This window comes from Protopterus annectens, chromosome 7.part0 (assembly GCF_019279795.1).
Source record: "Protopterus annectens isolate FY-2018-M chromosome 7.part0, PAN1.0, whole genome shotgun sequence".
Lineage (NCBI taxonomy): Eukaryota > Metazoa > Chordata > Ceratodontiformes > Protopteridae > Protopterus > Protopterus annectens.
Genome location: NC_056739.1, coordinates 192,256,793 through 192,284,340, shown reverse-complemented (window position 1 = coordinate 192,284,340; position 27,548 = coordinate 192,256,793). Strand labels below are relative to the sequence as shown.

Here is a 27,548-nt window from a genome sequence, read left to right as displayed (position 1 = left end):
TCTCCCTCAAACGAGATCTGGGGAACAGCCGCTAAGCACCATGGGATAGCTTATAGTCTCGAACCAGTAGAAGCTCTCGAGCTTTGGTATACATCCGAGTTGGTGATGAGATTCGGCTCCGAACCCAGCCATCATGAATGAAGGCGAGGTACTGGACAACAAACATGGAACGTTATGGTCAGTACATAACTTCTTTTTTCATAGTAGAGTGCAATTAAAAACAGTAGCATGAGTTGGAGAAAATATGCGAGGAAAAACTCAATAGTTGTATTATTCGTTACATAGAGTTGTATGTGATAAATGAGATCTGAGACAATTATAATAAGATATTTAAATATTAGTGATTACATGATTAGAGACAGTGAGGGGAAATTCAAGTGATATCTTAGTATGACAGATGGTGTTCATACTATGGTTATAAAAGGAAGAAGGCTGGAGCGAAGGAGATTATAAGAAGAATGCAGGGTAAGGTGTATTCAGATAGCTTAGGTGATTAGGGAGGAAAGAGGTAGGGGAAGGGTCTACATAAATGAAGTGGATATGGTATGGTGGTGGCAAAACAAAAAAAAAGGAGTGGAGTAGGAGGCTGGAGAGGTTCTTGAAGTGTGATTTAGGTTGAAGGGGGTGAGTAAAATATAGTGAATAAGTTCACCCAGGATTTGCATAGGAGCAGATCCAAGATTTTGTAAAGTATTCTTTTAGGGAGCATTTAAAGGTGGGTAGGTTAGAAATAGTTCTGGTGGTTAGAGGAAAGGAGTTCCATTTTTTTTGCTACTAAGTACAAGTATAGGCTTTGTCCAGGGGATTTATTCGGTTTATTTATGGTGAGAAGTTGTTTGTCTCCTGATATTACAGTTCTTTGTGGAAAATGTGTTGATTAAAGGGGTAAGAGCTGTGCAGGCTAATGGTTTGTCTATGATTTTATGTATTATTGTAAGTTTCATGCAGGAGAGGTGGCGGGGGAGTTCCAGACAGCTAACAGTGTGCAAAGCTTTACAGTAAATGGGTAAAGGAGGATGAATTAGTAGCAAATTTGGCAGTTTTGTTGTAGCAGCTTTCAAGTTTTTTTTTTATGGAGGACTGTAAATTGGTTCGAATTGGTGCTCCACAGAGTAGGGAGGGCAGAACATATGTTTTTAGCTAAAGCAATTTTTGTGGGTGTGCTCAATATATGTTTCTTTCTGTATAGCATGCCTAATTTTTGATAGGTTTTCTGGATATTGTTTGGATATGAAGGTCAGATGTAAGATTATCATATATTATGACTCCTAATAGTTTGTTATGGTGGTCTAAATCAATTTCAGTGCCATTTGCTGAAAAATTTTTGAAAGATGCTTTGTTAGATATGTGAGTTTTTGGGGTAAAGAGGAGTTTGTTTTTTGGGGGGTTGAGTAGGAGTTGTGCTCTTGTAAACCAGGTTTCAAGGGAGAGGATAGCTTGTTGAATGATTTCTTGAGGCATTATTTGTGTTAAAATTACACTGCTTCTGCAACTTTTGAGTTTAGGTGTGTGTGTTTTATTTACTCGGAGTGTTAAAACTGCGAACATGGTTTTTGCAGTGCTTGTATACATTACCTGAGCATTTGTTTTCAGTCATGACAGTGCAGGGAAAGAAACTGCTGTTCATTCTGGGATTTTGTGTACTGCTTCTTTATCACATTCAGATAGCATACCTTCCGATCCATTCTTTCCAGAACTGCTTACTGGCATTTATGCTTCTTCCTCATTCACAGCATGGATACTCATTCCACTCTTGCAGGTTCTTATCCTATTTAAGCTAAAATAAAAAAAACTTGCTAAAAACAAGCCCTTACAGTCACAGTGGACTTTGTCAGTGCCACATCCAGTGGTGGGGGATCCTGTATTGGCCATTTATTGTTTCTCAACCCCTCCACTGGACTCTCTCTAAGTTCCTGTGGCATTGTTTTAATGCTGATATGAACTGGAGGTCAGATATATCCTCTGTGGCTGTTGCAGTGCCCAATACACGGAAGAACCATCTTCCTTTTTGGGTCAGGGAAATGCTCCAGGAGTTTCTTCTTTGGGTAGCCAAGGAAAAATGCCTCTTGCCCAGGATAGAGAGCCTTCCTCAGTTGGTCCTCTTCCAGAGATACTTTTTGTAGGAAAAAGAAACAAAAAGTTAGACGTTGTTCATCTAAGTGTACATTTACAGCACATAGATGAACTTCTTACCTTAGCCAGGAGTTTATTGCAGGCAGTTGGTCTTGGAATTCAATAATCCTTACCTGATCATTATTGTGATTCAAAAATTCTGAAGATAGTCAATCAGAAGAATTTGACATTGATAGAAACAGTGTTTCCTCTCCTATGGATTCCCAAGGGCAGGACTCTGATTCTGGGAAGGCACTTATGCATTATCTCCCTTAGAGGAGTTTTTTTCTTAGTCTGTTTCCATGATCAGTGCTGTACGTTTTTTTATTTTATTTATTTATTTATTTATTTTTTTGAATAAGTGGATGCTCCCCTTGAAATGAGGAGATACTATGGGTTATTACAAGAAGAGATCCCACATATTACTCCTCTTCCTTCTGTTTTGCCAGCTGTGGAGGATGTCTTTGATGTTTAATGTTCCCTAATGTAGTCCTGATTCCCAGTCTTCAACCCTAAAAAGGCAGACAGACTAGAATTTCCCAGGCTAACAGATTCTTGTTTTCTCAGTTTTGGTCTGATCGTTGCTCCATTGCTGCATCAGCATCAGCTGGCAATAGTCTTTGATGAATCCTAAAAGGTGTTGAATAGATTTAGGAAAATAATTTTCTCTTCAGCCACTTTGGCTTTTAGAATTCTCAGTTTCCAGGACCATATGTAGAAGTTTATTTTAGACTGTGCTGAAACTTTAAGGAAATATTCTACAAATCTACCTCTTGTAATAAAATCTTTCTGAATCCCATCAGTTCTGATACTCAACAGGTCTCTAAACATGCCCTAAAAATTGTGTGGGATTCTGCAGATACCGTGTCTAGTGCCGCTCCACTGCTGCTGCCCGTGCTCTAAGTATGCTTAGGTACGTAATGAAAGGTTCGCAGATGAAGTTAAATTGGAGATTTGAACTCTGCTTTTGATAAAGAAGTTGTATTTGCTCCCACTACTGAGGTCTTCAGACAGTATGATGAAAAAGAGAAATTTTGTTCAAGGAGTTAACAAAACTTTTTCAGGTCCCCCATTATAAATTAAGTAGATCCTCTACTCGATTCAGAAAACTGTCTAAACAGTTTCTGCCTGCTTTTGGCATACTGAAAAAAAGCCTTCTTGCCATCATAGTGGCTTTTTTAGGTGGAATCCATGGACTGGACTTTCCAGTATAGCAAATTCATCTAACCCTATATTGACCAATATTAAGATGACTTTCTCAACTACAGTGACCAATCTTGAGGTTCTCCTACATCTAGAAAATGTCTGTGTATCTGTAGTTAGAGAGACTTCATTTGTATGTAAAAAAGGCACTACTTCATACCTGAGTTTTCACCTTTCAAACCTTCAGGCCTTTTGGAAACTGTAATGGTGTTTTCATATACAGACATCCAGATAATCTGAAATTGAGGTCCTGAAACTTCTGATAACCATGGGCAAAACAAACCTCCAACTTGTAGTATAATACTGAACCTTCTCCATGTTCAGGTGATCACCTTTCATTCCTGGAAGTTTTAGAAGAAATTCCAGAAAGCAATCACTCCATAATTCTATGTGATTTCAATTGCCGTGCAATATATATATATATATATATGCGTTTATACCTTTAACTTAGGGCCCTGAAAAGAGATTTTTTTGTATTTGATAATTCCTTTGATCAAATAGCAAACCAGCTAGAGGCAAACCTATATTTGATCTGGTTCTCATTAATATTACCTGTTGTACTTGTAGTCTCACTTTTACCAGTTACATTGAACCGTAACTCATGACATTTACTCCACACACCCCTGTTATGAGAGAACCCTTGAAACAAACCAGTGTTTGTATTTACAAACTTCAAAAGGACAAACTTTATAGGGTCACACACACACACAAAGAAATGCAGCTTTAAATTGGGCTCTGCAGCTGTGATAGTGTATTTAAGATATATAATGATAAATGTCTTGTGGCCTAATAAAACATTAGAATGGAAGTGCCAACCTTCAATTCTGGACTATAAGTGTCACAGGAAGAAGTGAATATGACTGTTAACACTAGACGTATTGGAATAAGCATGTCCTGGCAAAAACATTGGAGAAAAGAACAGCAGAGATGTTGGTGGACCTGAGATTCATCAGGAATTCAACAGAGCACATTTGGGGTTGGTATAATGGTAAGGTGTTAATGTCACAGACACAAAGTACAGGGTTTGATTTTCACCGTTGGGAGGGAAGTTTGCTAGGCTCAAAATGGCCTCCAAGGGTAGCTAGCCTAATACTTAGCTATGAACTATTAGCTTAACATTTTTTGAACCCATAGTGCCTCTGTACTCTTACTCCAAGTCCTTCATTCACTTTCATTCCCAGGCTATTTCAGTCACCTGAGGAAGTCTGATGCAAAATGAAGGGCTCCTCACAGCTTCATGCAGCAACCTTGTAAGATGCTTGTTGCAACATTTCTGACTTCTTAACAGTCATTTAATTGATGGAGTAAGCCTGAAGCCAGTCTGACTTGAAAACCGTTGACAAGTGAATTAAGGATCATAGGATTATAGGAAGTTACAAGGCTATTGGTGATGAGGCCCTTATAAGTCTATCCAAGAGTTTAGCCCATGTTTAGACAAGTCAGCACCCAAAACCCTGTCCAGCAGGGACACAGATGGAATCCCAGGGGTGTATTTTCTGTTTCCCATCCAGTTATCCAGGTTGCACTTAAAAAGGGGTAATGAGGTACTCTGCAAGATGTGGAGAGGGAGTCTGTTCCACAGATGGGGGGAGTCTCTGGGACAGAAATATGTCCCACCAACAAGTTCTATTGATATCACAGACTAGGTTGAGGTTGCCCGTATGGATTACTCAAGTGGAGCTTGACTTGCGGATATGCAGCAGTCCCATGAAGGCGGGGGCTGAGATTGATTGTATTCCAGACAGAGGTCACCTCTGAGGAGTCTGTATGAAAGTGAGTAGAGGGGCAGGGCTTTTAGCCTATCTGGGTAGGGTAGATGTTTGTGGCCCTGGATTCTCCTGGTGAGGAACATCTGTGGTCTCTCTAGCTGCTGCATGTGCTTTGTGAAGTTAATGCCGAAGGGGGCATTGTACTCAGTAATTGGCCTTATAAGAGAAGAATACATGGATGATATAACCTCTTTGTCCCTGGATGAGATCCCCTTAATTATGAGGTGGGCCATGTAGAAAGCTTTCCGTACAACATAAGCAGCATTGTGGTCAAAAGTCAGGTTGCTATCAACCTGGTTGCCCAAATCTCTCACTACTGTTGCATATTTAGGGCGTTGTTATTAATGTGATAATATGTGGTGACATCACTCTCCACAAAGGGGACGATGCATTTTTTGGCATTCAGATTGAGGCCATGTTTCTGGCACCAATCATTTGTTTGGGTGAGACCCACTTGGAGGACGCCCACATCACTTGAGGAATTGCTGACCATGCCCAGCTTACCGTCATCTGCAGACTTGGTCAGCCATAGCCCCCTGGTTTTGGCCTGCACATCAGAGAAATATATCGTAAATAACAGAGACCCAGGACTGATCCCAGGGGAATGCCGCTCATTACAGATCTACTGTTTGAGGTGGCTTCCTCTATTTTGATTAGGTGGGTTTTGTCAGTGAGCCAGTTTGCTACCCATCTGGTAACATATGGATTGATGCCTAGTTGAGAGAGTTTATCTATTATGCTCAAGTGGGGGAATAGTGTTGAAGGCTTTGGTCAGGTCAAGGTAGGTAGTGTGCACCATCTTCCCTCATCCATGGCTTTTATGACTGTCTCAAAGAAGTCAACCAGATTTAACCGTTCCATGGCCTTGCTGATGGGTCTATAATTTCACGGATTGGTGGACATTCCACCTTTGTGTAAAGGGATAACAGTGGCTGTCCTCCTTTCAGCTGGGACAAAGCTGGTACTCAGGCTTTGGTTGAATAGGGTGCCTAATGGCACTGCAAGTTCATGCCTGAGTTCATGTAGGATGCAGCCTGGGATGTTATCGGGTCCTATGTAGATTGTATTTTTTGCCTTTGAGAGGGCAGTGATGACCTGTTCCCTAGAGGTAAGGGGTGGGGGTTAGGTACTGGGGATGTCCTGATTTACTGATGGGGGAGGCAGAGGGGTGAGTTTTAGCTGAATCTGTCAGCCAGTAGACTGGCTATATCTGCAGCATTTGTGTATGTGGTATCCTTGACCACCAGTTCTGAACAGATCTGGGTACTTCCTTTGAGACTGCGGACATATACGAAGAAGGCTTTATGACTGTCTCTAGTAGATGTGGCCAATTTGGACTCGAAGTTGGCTTTAGAGGATTTCACTAGTGCTCTTATTTGCTTGTTCAGGCTAAGGAAAGATTGCTTCCAATTGGGCACCTGCGCCTTCTTGGTCCTAGACAGCAATTTTTTCCTTTTGTTATATAGTGTATTTTTTGCAGATGTCCACCAGACAAGTTTACTCTTCCTTGCAGAGGATGATTTTGTCCTGTTAGGTATTCCTTATTCCATGCATGTGTATAAATGCTCCTATAGTACTTTGGTGTAGATTTGGACATTGATGCCAGTTCCTACAGAGGGGGAGGGGACTGTGATGTTGTTTATACCATCCCTCAGGAGGTTGTAATTAGCTTTGGAGAAGTTTTTTTGACCATAGCTTGACGGGGGTCAGGGGAGATGGTGACTTTGAAAGTGACCACCTTACGGTCGGATCTTACAAGGGAAGATGATACTGTAGGGAAGCCGCAGTGATTACTCATGTTAGTTAATACCAAGTCCAAGATATTATCACCAGTTGTGGGGGTATCAACTAGCTGTTCCAAGGCATTTGCATTCATAAATTAGAGGAATCTGTGGGCATTTGTGTTTTGGCATGAGTATTTTTTCCAGTCTATGGTTGGGTAAATAAAGTCACCCAGCATCAGGGTAAAGGATTCAATCTTGATAGATTTGAAGAGGTCCACTTAGGTGGTGTGGGCATCTTGAGTCAAATTTGGGGCCTGTAGCTAGCTGTAATTTGAGTAGGGGTCTTGTCAACAGTTAACTGCACCTGGAGTGTCTCCTGTGCGTCATACTGTTTGGCCAGCCTGGAGCTGTGTGTGTCTTTAATATATATTGAAACTCCACCTCCTTTGGCTTTGCTGCCCACAGTTTGGAGTCTGAATGTATGATAGGATGAGTAACTAGGTAAGGCTGGGGTGCTGTCCAGCTTTGAACCAGGTTTCTGTCACTGCACAAATGTCAGCATCTTCCATGGTTAAGAATGCTTGCAATGAGTTCAGTTTCATGTTTAGACTCTTAGCAATTTAGCAGCATGACCTTTAGTTTGTGTTTTGCTGAAATTTTTATGTTGGTAGTATTGACCTCATGACGTGTCCTAAAAAAGGGGGTCTATATTACATTGACAAACACTTAAATGTTCGAGTCTCTAAAGGTTGACCTTTAGAGATCGAACAGTTAGGTGTTCAAAAATGTCATAAAACAAAAAAAAAGTAAAATGAAAGGGTTTTAGCAGGGGGCAAGCCCCCCCTGCACCCCCCCCACCCCCGCTACTTAAATATACCAACTCCGAGGTTGCACTTCAGTGCACTACAATGCGGAAATGGGAAACGTTCCATTCCCTACACTGTAGTGCGATCTTGGAGTTGGAAGTTGGTATATTTAAGCAGCAGGGGTGTGTGGGGTGCAGGGGGTTTGCCCCTCTGCTTACACCCTTTAGTTTTTTTTTTTTTCTTTACTTTAATTTTTTTTTTTAATTTTTAAAGATATTCAAACATTTAACTGTTCGATCTCTAAAGGTCGACCTTTAGAGATTCAAACATTTAAGCGTTCGTATATCTAATATAGACCCTAAAAAAGGGACTATGGGGAGGCAAGGGCCTTTGCCAGAAGCCTCAAGCCCAAGTGAGACAGATGTAGGCCATCTCTAGCAAAGCATTGTGGTCTGTCAGTCATATCTTCCCAGGCTTTCAGGTACTGGAACCCCTGGAATGACACCAGCAACTAAGCTAATTGTTAGTCAATCATTTTCTCTTTGTATTGAGGCATCATTCTGGGTGACGGTAGAATGCTGCTTAAGGCTAGGAACATATCAGCCTGGGACACATTCAGTGAGCTCAGTCATCTCCCTCTTCATATAGTCCAGGGAAGTGTGCCTCAAGTCATTCATGCCAACATGTACTATGACAGAGTCATAACAGTACCTGTTGTTGAAGACTTGAGTGCGTGTGTGATGTGGCGGATTCTGGCACCTGACAAACAACTAACCCTTGACATAAGCTGAAGAAGAATATATGTTCGTTGAGGATAGACATAACAAGATGGAGATCTTTTCAGAAAAGGGAGAAATTTACAACATTAGAATGAATATCTTCTTCTCCTCTCCTGCCACTATATCTCTAATACACAGGACCTCTCCCTTTGCAATCACATGCTAACTCTGCGAATAATAAATCTAGTGCCTTTAGGCTTCAGGGGCAAAGACGCTTATTTCAAATTGTTTCTGATTATGAAGGAAGAACTTGCATAGAGGCAATTTCTATATATTTTCCTTCACAGATTCTCTGTATGGGTCACACTGTATTACTGTTTGGGTTATCCACAGCTTTAAGAGTATTTCAAAAAGCCTAGCCCCTGGAATAGCCCTTTGCAGACTTCCAGGCATTCTCTTATGTCTTTATTTAGATAACTTAATTATCTTTACAGAGTCTTTTCTTGGAGGTCAGGCATTTTTAACATGGATTGTCTTTTTCTTCACTAGTTTGGGATTTCATATAAATATTCAAATCCCCTCTGACCTTGTCATCCAGAAATAGGCTTCAATGGTTCATGAGGACTCAACATTACCATTGTCTGGAACTTCACATTCCAATTTTTTGGCCTTGTCAAGAGGGAACTGCATGTGTGGAGACTACACATAATTCAGAATTCAGGTCTCCCTGTTTTTCTTCATATCCTAACACAATCTGCACCAATAAGTGCCACAGAATTTGCTTCGGGAGAAGTTTTGATGAGGGTAAAATGGTGATGCATATGGGACATTACAGGCAGGCCAAAGCACATACTTCTCAAAGGGATTCTAGCTGTGATACATGCAATAATATCTCTTTTTTTTATCTGGGGTCTCGCGGACCCTTGCAAGTAGTCTCCACCACAATGATTTGGCACTTCAACTAACAGAGGGACACTAGGTCTTTCCCTCTCTGTCGGTTGACTGTGATATTTTGAGAGGTTGATCTTAAGAATTTTGTGATCTTCCAGTTGTCTGTAATTCTGTCAGAGCAGTATGTAGTTGCAAACAAACTGAGCAGGACCTGGATAGACTCTCTCACTAATGGAAATTACATGAGAGGATCTTCCAGAGATTGATTCAGTTGTGTAGAGCACCTCAAGTGCATTTGTTTGCCTGTTTTCCGAACAGACATTAACCAGATGCTGTTCCAGGATTCCTTACAGGTAGACTGGAGGAACATATGCATTTTCACTTTTCCACTAATATGTAGGGTCATTCTCTATATTATGAGGGACTCTTCAAAAATCTGTTTGGTAACTCCCTTTAGGCTCTTGTGACATGGTTCTCCCTTTTTTATGGAATTGGCCAAGGGTAATTGCCACAGAACTTCCTCACAAACTGGTTCTACTCACACAAGATCAGGGGTGGTTAATAAACCCCAGTCTCAGACAATTTCAACTGACTGCCTGGATGATTCAGTTCAGATGCATTTTAGGCACCTCTTTCATGAGGACGTGCAGGGGATACTAAAGGAGACAATAAAACCTACTAGTAGAAAATCATATATCAGCAAGTGGAAAGGTTTTCTAGTTGGTAGCTTGCTAGTAACCAGAGCCTAATAAGGACTATGTACCATTGGTTCTCAAATAGTAGTGTGAGTTACTATCCTTTGATCAGTTTTATTCCTCTACCAAGGTTCATCTTGCTGCCATTTCAGCATGTCTGCACTTGATTCCATGAGATCTGGCTTAAATGTAGAGAGAACTATGTGGTACTGCTGTATAGCTGGGTTTTGTGCTTTTTGTGTTTTCAGACCCAATGGAAACTGTGGTGAGGTCTCCATATTTGTCAAGGAACATATTACCTCCAACTAGATCTCTAGGGACAAACTGACCAAACTCCTTGAACTACAGATAACCCTAGTTACAATTATTTATCAACTAATATCATGTTACAAAACGGCACCTTTGTCCTCAGTGTTCCAAATGATTTTCCTATTAGCAAAATCTTAATTATTTTGAGTGACTTTAGCTACCCTTCAATAAAGTGGAACACCTATACATTTGATGTAGGATATGCTCAAAAATTCCTAGACTTAGTAAACAAAAACTCCTTTGAGCAACTGGAAAACAAACCCATTCAACAACACAGCATTCATGGCCTAATACTTTCAAAAATATGTCCGCCTCTTGCACTTCTCCACTGGCATCTCCTTCCCCAGTGAAGTCTGACCATACAATTATGACCATCCCTTTTAAACTCCCAACAGTTCCTACAACAAACCCCATTGACTTTAAGGACACAAAATATGCCAACTTCACCCTACTCTATGATGAAATATCAAAACTCAGGTTTGACTGCACCTCCCCTGAACATGTTACAGCAGCAGGCTTTATTAAGGAATTCTACAGCCATTTAGAAAAATGCATAGAGCTAGCAGTCCGTACCAGAACCAAGTATCACAGGAATTTCTAAAACGGCCCACCCTGGTGGTCTACCACCACAAGTAAACTCAACAACTAAAGAAATAAACTCAAATTATAGAGCCGCTCTAAAAACCCCTCTTCTCAATGAAGATATTAATATTATTAAAAAAGAACTGAAAAACACTATCAGGTCCCATGAACTTAGGACTAATATATGTCAAAAAGGACATTATATTTAATGATTGTCCTAATGAGGGCAGAGTAAAGGGGGACAGTAACACCCATAGAGTTAGACACAATCCCTTTGTTTATAAGCTGTACAATATAGAAGGAATTTCTTACAACAGTAGATGCATGTTGGTCAAAAGTTAGGACACTGACCACATAGGTTCCCAAATCCCAAACAGCTGGGTCAGCTCTTGGGGGCGTATTGTTAATGTGGTAGTTCCCTGGGGTAGATGATTTCCCAAAGGATACAATAATGCATTTTTTGGCATTTCTCTTCAGACTATGATTTGACATCAGTCTATTTGACTTGCCTCCCAACACTTGGAGTTTGTAAATGGTAGATCCTGAATTTTGAATCTGGTAAACTACTTTGAAGGGATTACAGTGGTTGAAGACCTTGGCCGTGAAGTGTACACTGTAAATGACTTGGCCAAGGACTTCATCCCCATTCCCTGTCACACTGAAGCTAACTACATTAAAAATCAAACCATATGTAGTAAGGTGGACAACAAACTGGCTAAAAAACAGAACTCACACAGTGTGAGTTGCAAGCACCTTGTCAGAAAGTGTGAAAGTGATCAACAGTGTCCCTTAGAGATGCTTATCATCCTTTTTTTCCTTTATCTCTCAGCTTTCCAAGCAGAGAGCCATGTCCTCAGGCTAATAAAGTTTGCATATGACTACAAGATGGGGTTGATGTTAAATCGCCCTCTGACAGCCAAACCCTCCAGAATGAACTGTTCCTAGGTGTACTAAAAGGGGCACAAACTAAATGCTAAAAAGTGTAGTATCATCAGTTTTGTTAGATAGCTCCCTCCCTACATCATACTATATAGGCAACACACGACTGCATAATGAAAATGTTATCAGGGACCTAGGAACCTGGGTTGACAATCCCCTCTCTTTTGACCATCATGTAACAACTGTTGTCAGGAAATATATTTCCTAAATATATTTTATTTAGCAAAGCTAATTGATAATGGATACTTTCACAGTCTAAAGAGGTAATCAGTCCCTTATAGTCAGTATTGATCAGACCAATTAGTGAGTGCAGTGCCTTGTTTGGTATGTGTATCACTAAACAATTAGAAGGTTTCTAGCCAAAAAGATCACAGGCCTAAAGTTCCTGAGGCTGGAAACTTTATCCCTTTATTCAGTATCTTATAAACTTCTGAGGGGAGAGCATTATCTTGTTTACAGTGCCATTAGATCCTCAGTTGTTCTGGACCTCTTGTATCTCTGCAAATCCAGTTGCTCCGCCAGTACTAAAAGCAGAGACCTAAATCTTCGCCAACAAATATATAGATAACAGTGGAAGGACAGATTTATAACACAGCACCCTCCAAACCTCTGGAATAAACTTTCCCTGCACATTAAGCAGTATGAATCACTATCTTCCTTTAAATATAACTTAGATGACTGGATGGTTATCCATAAATTTATTCTGGGATTGACAGGTACGGGCCTCCAAAAGAAAGTAAATACAGCATGAGGAAGGGTACTGGCAAGGCATAAACGGTCACAAGACTCAATGAGTTGGAATATCCATGACTCTGTAAATGTACTTGGGTTGAAGTACAATCTCTGCACTGATATAACTGTGATGCCCATGCCCTGGCCCAGTAATCAAGGAACCTCAATCCTTACCCCTTACACCAGTGAGAGAAGTGCACATTGGGAGGATGACAAGTACACACACAGTGAAGTACAATTTCCCTTAAGAGCACACAGAGATCACAGTCAGTCTGGGGCTGGCTTCTCTCTCTCTCCATATCCCCAGTAAGACTCCCCACTGACACAGCTGTAGTGTTAAGATCTCAGCTGAGTGGTCAAGCCAAAACCTTCAGCACCCTCTCTGTCCAACCAGTGGTTCGTGTGCTGCCCAAGTAGCTGGCATACACACACACACACACATTTTGAGATTTAATTTATATACAAACACACAGGCATGCCTGGGGAAGGCTGGCACAGGTTCACTAGCTATGCCCCCCTTCTTCCCAGACTATATAGTAGTACCAGCTGCCACAGGGCCCTTACAAAGGGTGACCAATTTTACTGTGTAATGTTACTGTTATCCAAATGGTAAGTGTAACCAACAGCAAGGCTATTTGAATGGCCTGTACAGCGTCACCAAATACATATGCAAGTACGCTAAGAGTTTAAATATCTCTACACAAACCAGCCACAATTAGAAGGTTTAAATATATTTAATAATACATTTTAAAAGCACAATACAATTCTCAGTAACTCAACACAGTGACAACAGAGTTCAGAATCACAGGAAATATTTTAAAACAACATTGCAGGACAGTCTCACATAAATATAGAAAACATCTGAACTAATCTTGCTATATTCCTATCTATCTCTAAGAGAGATACTATGATGTAAGTCTTACTTACAGAGCCAGGCAAATACAGATGAGTAGTGCTGAAGATTGATGTGTTCAGATCCAAGACAAGATACCAAATGCACAGACATTCTCTCTGAGATAGTTCTTAAATTATTATCAACAGTTCTCCTGGGTTGTCTTAGATTACATCATTTTTGTCACCTCTGCCTTTAGTTCCCAGGGTAACAGGAGCTTAAAATATAACACCTCTATGTTAAAAATACTTCTCTCTAAGAAGTTTTGCCTAAAACTTAGTCATAAAACTGTTAAAACACTTTTGCCTTGGAAACCTGTGATTATTTCTGTTTCAAGACAATAGAATTTCTAGCTGCAGACATTCTGTCTCCTAGCTGAGGTACACAATCGTAAAACTCTTCGCTTTCTTTCTCAGTTTGCAAACCCTGTATGTTCCAACTTCTACTATTAAAACACACATTTGCGCAGGCACATAGTACATATACATTCCTGTTCTTTACCAGTGGCGTACACTGTGGTTACATTCTTGAAACTCAGCACATAGCATACAGTTTAATGTAACATATAGTTTTCTTACATTTGTAAGACAAGCATACAAATCATATTACTTTTCACAAATAACATAGATTTATTTACAAAATTCCAGCTAGCTGGGCTGGCAGCCTTCACAATGACAAGTCCATAGAGAATGATCGTCACTTTGGGTTGGGGTCAGGTACATAGTGTCAACATTCAAGAAGCACTATAGAAGAGCTAAGGTTTGTCAGGTTTTAGGTATTCTACAGATGCTGTTAAAAACTTGCTCCACTGCCTTTGTTAGCTAGTTTTACTGAGAATGAAGCAAGTTCTTCTTTAAAAAAACATATCACAGTAAGCATTGAGTCTCATGAGATTGTCAGAAATGTTAACAGAATTTTTTTCTCCTTTTTGCAGTGTCACTAACCTTTGCTTTTCCTTGTTGGAGATTCATAGCAGGCTTTGAATTATTTTCATGTCTGTGACCTGCACACATGTATACCCCTTTTTTGTCTTTTAGCATTTTAAGGCTCAACATTTAATTTTTCACTATTTCAAAAGCCTCTTCAACTTATAGGTTTGTTCTTAATTTTGCTTTTGTAGTGTAGAAAAAATAAAGTAACTCACTCACTTTCTTGTCCAGATTACTGTATCTGCCCATGCTTAATCACAAACACAATTCTCAACTAAAACCCTTCATTCTCTTCCATTTCTCCTTCTCTTGATTCTCTTTACATTTTGACTAACCACATCTTCATTTTGTACCTCCTCTTCTCCTCTCCATAGTCATCTCACTGTCTAAACTTCTCTCAACTAAATTCCAGCATTTACATATCTTGTGAATTATAAATCTGTTATAATAATTTCAAAAGTTGCTTACCTATATGTCATTTTAAATGTTAAAGCAATGCCAAAATTATAGGTTGTTAAGAAATTGGCTTATTGTTAAATAGAAGTGCATGGTTGCAACTTAACATGTTGTTAATGTGTTATGTGGTTATTGTTAGATTGTTAGGTGCATTTACTCTCTCAGTATATAACTCTGGGATGAACCTGGAAAATTTCCATTGGAATCAGTGTTCAGCCCCAGTTACCAAACAAGAATAAATAACAGTAAATCAGGACTGGGGAGCTGGGAAGATTTGTAGCTGAGAAGATAAAGTAGAGAGCCATTTGGCAACAAGTCGTACATCTGTTACATGGTCCAGTAAGATAGCACTGCCTGTTCTGAAGATGTCCAGTGAGCTAAGCTGCCTTTAACTGGGAGTCACTTTTAATGTGTTGGTAGTATTGATGGTTCATCCTTGTTATCTGTCTATAATTGCCTAGGAGGAGAATGATCAACTACCCATCTGCTGACTTGAAACTGACACTGCTGGGGATTTACTCCTGGCTGCGAGAGCCATATTCCAATGTGATGTTCCTGCATTTGTTGTCATGCTTCTCTTCACTACCTTGAATGTAATTTTTATATTTGTCAACAAGGAAAGAGAATTGGTCTATTGCAGACTTTTTCATCCATGACTCAAACCAGAATGTAAAATATGCGTGTTAGCAGATGTCCTTGGGAATCTTTGTTTTCATGTTAACATTCACTATCCGTGGGACCACAAAAGTACTATTTAGTACTCCCTGCAGACTTTGACTTCAGTTGTATCCCATACACAAATTGGGAGCATCAGCTTTCTGTGTGTCAGAGACTTTTATCTTCATTCATTGTCATACTATTGTGTATAGAATTGTAATTTAACGCCATCAATATCGCTTTTGCTATCTTAAAAGTTCTCTGTTAATCTGCACTGTCCTTTATATATTGATTGAATGGTGTAATTACCTCTCTTTGTATTTTGTTTTTTAAAGCCATTGATCCGATGTAGTTTGCAGTGTAGAGATCTTGTGGATGAAGCAAAGAAGTTTCATTTGCGACCAGAGCTTCGGAGCCAGATGCAAGGTCCCAGGACACGGGCTCGATTAGGTGAGCATCAGTATGTTAATGTAAATAACCAGTGTTTCTGTTTTTACTAGAGTTTTCTGGGGTTTTTTTGGTAAGCGACAGACAAGAGCCTATATGTGAATATTACCTTTCTGTGACAGTGTATGCCATATGTATTGTGCCAAGAGCTGTACTGGTGACTGTGGAGTCCTGGGACTATGACCGGACCCAGGTTTCCAGAAAACCAGTTAGGGAGGAAAAGATTGTGTATGTACTTAGTAGACAGCTCTCACTCCCTTGGAGGTGAGGGCCTGAGCTTGTTTCACTTCACACCTCTAATGAAGACTGGAATCAGATGACCTTCAAAACTCATGACACATTACAGAGCCAGGTAATCACATTCTGTCATATCATGCTTTGTTAATTTCCATGAATGTAACATTGCTTTCTACTCATAATGTTAGCCAAAATGCAGTAATGAAAGACAGTGGGTAGCTGCATCAAGGGTGATGATCGGTTTTGTAGATTTTGAGTTTGTCAACTGATGTGATTCAATTAGTTGTAATGGCCCACCTTTCATTGATGATTTAGCATGGCAGTTTTAATGAACCTGGGTCTTTGCTGTGCTATTGAAAAGTGCCGTCATACAGCTGGTACCCTACAGTGTACCATAAAGTATTCAGTGACAGTTTATGTCTAAATGTTCTTCTAGTTTGCTTCTTTAGTGTCTGTCCTGTCACAGCTTGCCTTCATTGACCAGATGGAGATTTCAAGAGGAAATGGTACAGCAGATCCTTTGTCATACTGTCACATAATAGACTTGTCAGCAAACTAAGTGTGGGATGCATGTTTAGAAACAGGAAGGGAGGCCAATTCGAGGACAGGAAGCATAAGATAATGCTGAAAGGATTTCAGTAAATTGAACAGAGATAACTAGCAATATTTCTCAGGTACTCTTCTTAAGCCATTTCTTCCAGTAGATAGTGCAAAGACAGATGCTGAGACTATTCCTTGTGAACTTGTTATGAGTTCAGTTCATTGTTCCTAGAGTTAGGCATTTCCTGGGATACTTTTTAAGAATTGTATTGTCTTCTAAGACTTCTAAGAATGTATTGTCCGACATTTGGCTTAGAGGATTAAGGAGCAGTTAACGAGCTGTTTCCTGTGGTCCAGTGGTGCAAGGTTTGATTCCCTCAGCCTCCATTGCCTAACTGTGAGCAAGTCATTTAACCAGACAGTGCTCCCGGGCTAAGTTGGAAAAAGGATATGAAAGTCAGTGCTCTACCCCAGAAAACAAATATGAATAAAAATAAAAGTAAATAAAAATAAAGTGAATAAGACAGCCTTTCTGGATGACACTTAAGGTCTGGTTCTGAGAGCAGTCCTCCCATTGGGTAAGTCAGGGTCTGGTATTGAGTCGAGTTCCATGTTCACCCACTTTGGTTTCACTTCAGTATGTTCTGATACCAGTCCATTGGGACAGTACCCGAGGTAAGGGATCTGAGGCTTGTCTTCTTATTGTGTCACTGACTTTGCAGGTGGGCTTGTGGAAAAGTTCTTCACATATATTGGTGCCAGTGGCACATGCAGAAAGATAGGCAAGTCTGGAGGAGTAGGAACAGTCCTAAAACTAGGCAAATGGACAGGAACATGGTACCTTAGGTTTAAAGCAAGGGGGTAAAAAAAAAAAGTCTTGTGGGAAATAGGAACTTTGCCGCAAACACCAAAAGGGAAAGATTTACATTTTATGATGACATGCTTCTGGGGTCAGTAGGCAAGCAGCAAAATTGGTGGCATAAGGGCTATAGTACAAGAATTACAAAACCACACATTAAGCAGCAAGCAGTCAAGTCCAAAGCAACAGCCACAGATAAATGAGTAAAATCTTTATTTACCTCTCTAGTGTCTTGGCAACAGTGCCTTCAAGGAGTCACTAGAAGAATCTTGATCTCTGTGTGGAAAACAGAATTTTCCTTCACTGTAACTTACCAATTCGCGTAGTAATCTCAGGTCAGTCTTGAATTGTATGCATAGTGAATCTTAACCAGTTAAATTAAAAAAAAAACTTAAATTCCATTGTTTATATGCCATTCATAAACCTCTGCTAGAAGTGAATAAATTGATTAGAATAGGATATTAGGTGCTTAAGCAGACAAGGGCTAGTGTCGGAACCATCTGTCATTAGTATTTGTGCTTGGATGCCCATCTCCCCTGTGTACTGCCACCTGGATCTTTTGCTCTTTAAACATGCTGGAGATAGTACTGTAGCTGTGCTCCACCCATCCCCCCACACACATTATAGAATTTACTAACCCTGTTGTCTGTCTTGCAGTATTGTTTGTTAACATATGATTGTTATCAATCCCAAAATCTGACTAGTGACAATCAGAATCTTTTCTAATACTCCACATTCCAGTTCTGAGCTAAACATCTGTGGTTAAAGTTTGATTTTTCTTTTTCCTTTTTTTTTTGTCCATTTCTTTCTTCACATTGCGTCAGCTGTATTGATGTTCTTCATAGTCAGTGTTGCAGTACCAGTCCTTGGGACTTCCTGCCATGCAGAAGTCAGCGATTGATCCGTTTTCCAGAGTCTTAGAACATCTCAAGTTAACAGGCGCTCAGTGACCAACATCTGGAGGTCAGGGTACCTTTGGCCTTTGGTGCCATCTTCAGTTCTTTCTAGCCGTGCAATCTATTGATTATCTCATGCTTCCAGTGTTCCTCTGCTTCCAGACAGCTAAGTACCCTGTTGGGGAAATTTCTTTTCTAATTAATGTTCATAAAAGTTAATAACAGTTTGTCCTGTGGGAAACAAAATAATGCATAAAGATTTTTCACTGGTTTTGCTTGAGGCCACAGCATGACATCTCTAACTTTCATCCAAAAACCAGTAAACGTAGGGCCGAGTTACTCATAGCTTACATGGAATCCTCATCGTCAGCTTCTTTGGTAGCATCACAACCTCCGTCTTCTGCAGGTTCCACTACCACACCAATGGCCACTGGTGTGATCCAAAAAAAAAGTGAAAAGATAAAAAGCTTAGGATCCGGAGGCCAAAGAAAAAGCTACTGCATCAACCTTTCAGCTGGCCTGGTGATGTGCCTTTACATCCCCCGGGACCATCGACTGCTAAGCTGGAACCCTCTGGCACGTCCCCTCAGGAGGCCTCAACAGTTCTCGGCCTACTCACGACTGCCACCACTGCTCACATGTCAGTTGAGTCTGACACTACTGTGCAGGCATCCACATGTGATATCCTTAAAGTGATTTCACAGAGAGACCTTATGTCTCCTCTGACTTCCAACATTCCTACCAAGGTAGTAATCCAACAACTGCATCCCTCTGCTGCACCTGTTAAACAGTCTTTCAAACTGAAACAGGCTTCCATCTTGGCCTTGCCTCCACACCTCAGATCAAAGTCCAGGACCTGATTAAGATAATACAGGAATTCGTGGCTGTCCAGAGAACCCTCATAACCTGCTTCTGAGGCTTCTCTGACTCCCGACTAAAAGGACTAGGGAAGTAACCTTCCAAGAGGAGGAAGTCCCCTTGTCCTCTGAAGATGAGGAAGAGATCTCTTGTTCAGGTCATTTACTTCCCCAAATCTACCCTGACCCTGAATCAAATGATACTCTATCTTCAGCTTCCCCACCCGGAAACCTTTCCTTTGGAGACACGTTACACAAAATGAAAGTAGCTTTAAACTGGGAAAGTAAGCAGTTCTCCCAGGTACAGACACATCACAGGGAACTATTACGCTTACCTTCTCTTAGACCGTTTGCTATTTCCCCTGTACATATTGTACTAGATGATGTGTTTGAGGACATAGCCCTGTACCCTGACTCCTTACCACCTGCACCTAGGAAGCCACACAAATTCTATAGAGTGCTTGACTGTCACAAACATATCTACCAAAATCCCAAAGCTGATCCCTCTGTGGTCTCCGCCAAATCTACTAAAGGGGGTCACAAAGGACCATCCAGGCATCCCGTGCCAAATGACAAGGAGAGCAGACTACTGGACATGTTTAGCAAGAAAACATATACCTCTTTAACCCTAGCCATAAGAGGTTTAAATTGTCAATTCACTAAGATAAAATACTTGGAATCACTTCAAGATAAAATGATGGCAAAACTTGATTTCATGTCAGATAGAACCTTGTACAAGGAGGCTCAGGACATAGAGAAGCTTTACAGATAGCCAGGCACTCTATGAAGTATGGATATATGACACCTTAGATGCCTCTTGCAGAGCAGCTGCCACAGGTTCAGTTATTCACAGACATACATGGCTCAAATTCAGCCACTGTCAGACCAAGTAAAAAGAAGAGTTATTGGGTGCCCCATTTGACAAAGAGTTCCTGTTTGGACCTCTAGCTGAACAAGTATTCGATAAACTAGGCAAAAAAGGCAAACAAATTAAAACTGTCAAGGAATTCTACTTTTTTCCAACACTGAGGTACAGTAGAAACTATCCCTCTAAACCTTGGCCCTTCCCACCTAGACAAGGCAAGAGGAAGCCTTCCTATGGAAAAAGACAAAGGCAGTCCATAAGATGGTAAATAGAACAACCCCAGAGATTGTGTGCTGCCAAAAAGCATGGTCAGCACAGAGAACAGCTGTGACTACATGCTACCCTTCCATCTCTTACCCTGGTCCTCTGGCAGGGAGGCTTTCTCTCTTCTTAAGTCAGTAGAATCCCATCACAAGAGGTCAGTGGGTCCTCAGCATTATAAAATAAGAATGCTATATCCAATTGAGGGAAATCCAACCCTTTCTGGGCACACCAGGACCTCCAAGGAACAAGAAAAGATTTACTGCAGCAAGGGTCAATACAGCCAGTTCCCCCAGGTCAAGAGGGAATCTGCTTTTATTCTAGGGTCTTCCTGTTCCCAAGAAAAGAGGGAACTTGGAGGCCTGTCCTGGATCTTTTAAAGCTAAACAAATTCCTCCATATGCTAAAATTCAAGATGCTTAATTTGCAAAAGCTGCTACCCATGATTTTTCAGGATACCTCCATGGTCACTATTGACATGAAGGATACTTAATTTCATGTTCCTATAGAAATCATTTACAGAAAATGCCCAGGATTCATACCCGCTGTCTCCCACTCCAGTTTTGTGCTCTACCATTTGGTCTCTACAAAATACTTGGCACAGTGATAGCACATTGCAGAATGTTGGGGGGGGGGAGTCACATTTATCTCTAATTAGACAACTGTGTCATCCAAGGAAGATCCACCTTGGAGACCTTACATGCCTTCCAGTCTTCTGTAGACTGCTTCCAAAAGGTGGGTCTCACATTAAACATACAGAAATCTCAGATATCTCTCCAATAACAGATCCTGTTCCTGGGGGTCCTAATAGAGTCAACTCAACAGGAAGCATTTCTTCCTCGGGACAAGGTGGTTTTCCTGATGGATTATTTGAATAACCTATTTACAAAACAACGGACTTCCAAGATGGCTACACATTGAGTAACAGCTTAACTGTAGCTGTCCTATTGTGAAAACAGAAACTCAACAGAGAAGACCAGTAGGATTTTGTGTTTATGGGTAAATTTCAGCAACTGGCTAATAAGTTGACTGCCTAGATGCCAGGAAAAAAGAAATACATAGACCTGGAAGAAAAATCAGCTAAAAAAGTAAGGAAGAAACACTGACTGGGGAAAGTTCTGCAGCTGTTCAGCAGAAAGGAATGCAACCTCCAGACATATCTTCCTGTAGGTTACTGGAAGTCATAAAACAATTGCACACAGACCTGGTTAGAATAAATGAAACACCAGTGGAGTATATCACCACAAACAACAAAAAGCTGGAAAAATGAAAGACACTTTAAACAGATAGTCAGATGAGGTGATAAAGCTGCAAAAAGCTGAGGTTGAAATGAAGAAAATGCTTGCTGAATATGAGACTGCTCAGGAAGAGATGTTTCAGAAAATAACAGAATTAGAGGACAGAGCACATAGGGAAAACCTGGGATATTTAGCTATACCAGAGATGCTGGAAGGAACAGACTGCATTAATTTTATGAAACCACAAGTAAGCAACTGGACTGAAGTTCCACAGCAGGAGTTGTTAGTTGAAAGAGCACATTGTGTGTATGCTCCAAACCTGGCTATGAGAAAGCAACCTACACCTTTAATAGTAAAGATGCAATCCTACCAGCAGAGGGAGTTGATTCTGACAAAATTGTGGCAGAAGGACAAAATACTAAAAGTGGGAGACAGCAGAGTGTTTGTAGAGAATGATTACTCATTGTACACCAGGCAGAAGAGGAGTAAATTCATTCCACTATTCAGGGAATGTCAAGATGTGGGTGTGAGATTCAGACTCATGTACCTAGTTGTCTTTAAGTTATTCTTTCCTGGAGGGACAAAATGATTTTTTGATGAAGTACATGCTAAAGAGAAAATACAAAAGTTTGTCCAACAAAAAAGTGAACTGTGAAACAGAAGGAGATTCTGCTTCTTTTTCTTCTGCTGATAAAGACCACATAGAAACTGTACCTATGAAACCTTTTCCACTCTTTCAGTGGAAATTGTTAGAGAGAAGGAAGGGACCATGAGAGTTGACTAGAAGAATCAAGAGTAAGTTGGAAATGAAGTAGACACAAGAGTTCGAGATGGAGATGAACAGTAATAAAACCAGTAACTTAATATGAGACTACAGTGTAATAATTATATTTGTGAAATATGACAAAGCAAGAAAATCTGGAAATATTGGACTTTTTCACAATTTGTTGAACTTGTGGGCACTCTAAAATGTTTTGGAGAGGGGAAGAGAGGGGAGAAAATTAATTGTAAGTAAAGAACACCTTTTTTAACAGTACTGTTTTTGTGGTTTATGGTTGTCTTTGCATGCTATAAAGTAAAATTTTCTTAGTTATTTTTAACTGTAAACATGTGCTGCTGTTCATTTTTTCCCTCCTTTCTTTCTTTTTGTTCAGTTTTAAGAAATGTAAAAAAAAACAAAGAAGAAAAAAAAGCGTAGTTAAAAGAGCATGACAAAATAAAAATTAAAGTATTTTTTTCTCATTCTTGTGTGGAGGAATAACTGGATTAAGGACCTTAGATTAATTTAGTAACAAGTTTTAAGAGAAAGCAAGTAAATTAAAAAGTATATTGAATATTATGATGCTTTTTCTAGCAAATATATGTATGCTTAGTAGCAGCTCTGTATCTGGGCCTCATGTCTCCATAGAAACAATCTGATAAAGAGAAATTTATTGTCTGGTTCTCGTGTTACCATGGAGACAATCTGATAAAGAGAAATTGGTTACAGTCTGGTGGAGAGTGATTTACTGGGGGGAAAAAGGAAAAGAGAAACTGGCTAGGCAATAATATTCTCTGAAAGCATTCAGGGGTTTTCCCAGCTGGATGAGCTATAAAGATAAGACAAAGCAGTTAGCACTATGAGTCTTAGTGTGGACAACCTTTCTTTTAGGTTCACTCAAGTCTGTGAGTGTGGCTGACAGTCTGGGACATATGTTCCTATTATGAGGGTAAAACTTCAATATTTGAAGTGTAGTTTTGTGTGTTAGTATTAAATTAATAGGTTTTAGGGGGTATTGGGGTTTGTTTGTTTTTTTTTTGTTTGTTTTTTTTTTGCAGGGCTTTCAATAAAACAAAAAGTTTGTAAGATGTGACATAGGCTCAAATGGATATGACAAGAAACAACTACATAAAGGTTCAACCAGTTAAACAGTGTATGCATGTAACACAAAGGTTGGAACTAGACATTTAACAGAAAAGGTATTATACATAAAGGGTGGGAATAACATTTTAATACAATGATGCTTTTTGTAATGTCTTTAAATGTCAAAGGTCTCATAGATAAATACAAGAAACAAAGAACATTGAAATGTATTAAAAATGTAGAGTGCAAATATGTTACAGGAGACACACTTGGAAAAAAGGATGGTTATTCACTGGAATATCTAGGACAAAGGAAAAGAGGAGCCCTTATATTAATTGCAAGAGGAGCACCAATAGTGATAGAAGAGGATAAAAAGATAATAGTGGCATGTTTGTATTGATAAGGGGTTGCTGGCAAGGGAAAGAGTATTACACTGGCATGTATTTGTATTCCACATAAACTGCTATAATGGATCTAAATTCTAGGAGAAATAATCAGTTTTCAGCAAGGAATGTTACTTATAGGGGACTGGAATTTGATTTGCAGCAGTGAAGATGTGGGGGGGGGGGGCAGAAGGAAAAGTATAACAAAGGAGAGTAGATTTTTGAAGAAATTTATGAAAATGTTTGGCATAGAAGATGTGAATTTACATATTATTCCCAAATATATAAAATCTGGGCTAGGCTACACAGAATTTACTTTTAACAGTAACTTGTGCATTTAGTTGAAGTTCTTGATATGTACCCTGTAACTATTTCAGATCATGTGCCAGTAATACCTAAAAGAATAAAAAAACAGAGGGTAATGAAATAAAAATCAGATACTGGCTTTTTCCCTCCTATTTGTTGAAAAAAGAGGAATTTAAGGAATGGGCAGTGGAGATTATTCAGGAGCTATTCGAGAGAATAGAAATTACTTAGGAAAATATAGCTAGGGAATGGGATAAAATTAAGGTGAAGTTTAAAAATAGGGTGTAAATAAAAGAAAGGGAGCTGTGGTTAAGAAGTATCAAGAATTATTTAGAGGGGCTGACAAATGTTAAAGTATTGCTGAATAGGGGGAATTTCAGAGAACAGGAAGAGGGTTGACTTGCAGAATGCTAAACAAAAATAAGGGATTACCTCAATAATATACATGAGTTTATAAAGATTGCTGTTAAACAACTGTTTTTTTATAATAACACTAGAGCACAAAAACTTTTAGCACAGTGACTTAGGCAACACATTGTAGAAAGGGCTGTTGCCAAGTTTAGGAAGCCTATAACAAAGAAGGTAACAAGAGATCCTGTAGAGGTATTAGAAATATTTAGAAATTCTATGAAAGTCTGTATAAAGCAGAGAAATACAGAAATCAAGAAAAGATAAAAATGGAAGTGTTTATGGAAGAATTAAATATGCCAAGGTTAGAGGTAGATGAGACTCAGTTACTGACAGGATAGGAGGAGATGAGATAAAATTTGTGATGTATAACCAGTCTAGAGGAAAGTCCCCAGGAATAAATGATATTCCTGTGGAAGTTTAGAAGCTAGGAGGGAAAAAACTGATAAAGACCTGGAAGGTTCTGTTTAGGAGTATTTTAAGAGGAGAAGTACCAACATCCTGGAAGAAAGCAGTGGTAGCTGTAATACCTAAAGAGGGCAAAGATCCATCAGATCCAGCTTCATACAGGCCAATTTCATTACTAAACCATGATTTTAAAGTGTTTATGTCTATAATGGCTAAAAGTAATGCCAACATTGTTGGATATGGATCAGTGTGGTTTTGTGGAGGGGGGGGGGGGCAAATATTTGACAACATTAACAGAACACTGATGATCCAGAGGGAAGCAGAATATAAGAAAATACCATTGTTGTTGGTCAGAATGGTATTTTCGTATATTGTTGTTGGTCATAAGCCGTGGTGATGCAGTGGTAGCATTGTTGCCTCACAGCAAGAGGCCCTCCTGTTCGATTCTCGGCTGGAGTGCCTTCTGTGTGGAGTCTGCATGTCCTCCCCGCAGTCGAATGGTATTCGAAAGGCATGCGTGAATGTGTGTGCCTTCGCTGAAGGTTGAGCATCGGGCTGGCAACTCGGCACCATAAAAAAAAATCTACTGCCAATCATTAGCGGACCGGAGTTCTGCTGTGGCGACCCCTAACCAGGAAAAAGCCGAAAAGACAAACAACAAACTATTATTGTTGGTCGTTCCTGATGCAGAGACAGCATTTGACAGGGGAAGTTGGGACTTTATGAGCAAGGCAGTGAAAGCATTTGGCATTTCTTGAAAAAATATTAGGTTGATTAGGAGGATATATGAGGGATCAGAGGTGAAAATTAAAGTGGGTGGGGTCCTCTGTGATAATTTCTGCTTGAGCAGAGGGACCAGGCAGGGATGTCCTCTTTCCTGTTTGTTATTTGCATTATATTTATAACCACTGGCAAAGACAATAAGGAACTCAGAAATTCAAGGATATAATTGGTGGTAGTCAAGAAAAGCTGGCTCTATTTGCTGATGATATTGTTTTATACCTGACAAAACCAGAAAGAGACATTACAGTGTTGTGGAACATTTTGAGACAGTTTCAAATTTTACTAGGATGCAAAATTAATGAAGTTAAAATAAAGGCAATATCAGTAAATTATGTGCTCGCATATGAATTGGTTCAGCAATGTCCATCTTATGGATTAAAATGGTTCTGGTGTGGCAGCTAAGGATATGTGAGAATATGGATAGTAAGATTCAAGCAGTTAAAATACTTTTAGTCTCATTAGTCTTATAAACAGGTCAGGCATATTTTTATCAACCAGAGCAGAAGTTGTGGATAACAGTTAATAAAAAGCTGAAGGACTTTATGTGGGAGGGGAAGATGGCAAGAGTCAAGTGGGATATGCTGATTCTTCCAGTCGAACATGGTGGATTGGAATTACCCAATCTGAAGGGGTATTTCAGAGCAACACAGCTAAGAATCAAACATGGTGCTTTGTGCCTGTGAGATAAACACCTAAACCATCATACCAACCCCCAATCATTATCATATTTGCAGAGGTGGGATTAGAACCTAAGTTGGTAGAAATGCTGACAACTAAGAGCCAATAACGTAACCAGTATACCACCACTTCCATAGCTTTTGTATTATAGCTTTTTCGCATTTATGGCTCCTATACATAGTAAAAGCAGAAAACTATAATTCAAAGTGGAAAGGGATGATGATGAAACGGGGGGGGGTCATGAAACAAGGATAGACTGGGATTTTGGATGCAGGCCTTTAAGGAGAATAACAATAGTCATACAGAATGTTATGTCTGTAAAGCAGCAGAAAGTATCCTAAGAACTAAGCCGACAAGGGAAAGGAGAAAGGAGATTCTGCCGATAGGGATGAGTGCAGTTAGGGATGTAGATAGTAGGCAAGAGGGGGCCGGAATTTATTGGAGAAAACTGACAAAGGAACTAAGGTATTGGGAGCAAATAACTAGAGAGGGGAAAGATGACAGAGTGGGAAGACACCAATAATTTATTTGGACTGAGGGTTAGAGATTGCTTTCCCTATCAAGGATTGATATCAGAGTATAGGCAGAGAGAAGGAATTGGGGGGGAGGGGTCCTAAACGAAAGACCAGCACTGGTAGAGTTTTTAGTAGAATCTAGAATAGAAGCTACCATTAAAAAAGGAATAATTAATAGAGCATATAAAATATTGCATGATAACTATAAGAGTCAATCAGAGGATGTCAGAAAGGATTGGGAAGAGAGATTGGATAAGCAATTCACAAAGAAGCAATGGGGGAGGATATATGTATGTCTCCCAAGTATGCAACAAAATCTAGAAGATTTAAGATTTTTGCTTAGAAATGTTTACATAGATATTTTTATACCCCAAGTAGACTCCAGAGAATTTTTCTGCAGGTGGACAGCAAATGTGACAGGAAAGAAAGAGGTAGTTGGGAACATATTTTCTGAAAATGTGGTGATTGACGGACTTTAAGGATTCTATACAGGATGCATTGTTGGAGCTGCAGGGTGGGCAGACTGGTGTAATGATGGAGATGATTTTTCAGAGCTATGATAAATCGGAATTGCCTAGACATGGTAAGGCCTTGCTGTGTTTAATTATG

At 39.8% G+C, this 27,548-nt stretch overlaps 1 protein-coding gene across 3 annotated transcripts in view; it reads left to right on the top strand.

Annotated features, from left to right (window-relative positions):
* KLHL12 (kelch like family member 12) overlaps positions 1-27,548 on the top strand; it is a 681,190-nt gene that overhangs the window by 263,460 nt on the left and 390,182 nt on the right. For all 3 annotated transcript variants that reach the window (XM_044076678.1, XM_044076681.1, XM_044076679.1), the window contains exon 6: positions 15,751-15,865. In XM_044076678.1, the coding sequence (XP_043932613.1) occupies positions 15,751-15,865 (115 nt within the window). The remainder of the gene's footprint in view (positions 1-15,750; positions 15,866-27,548) is intronic.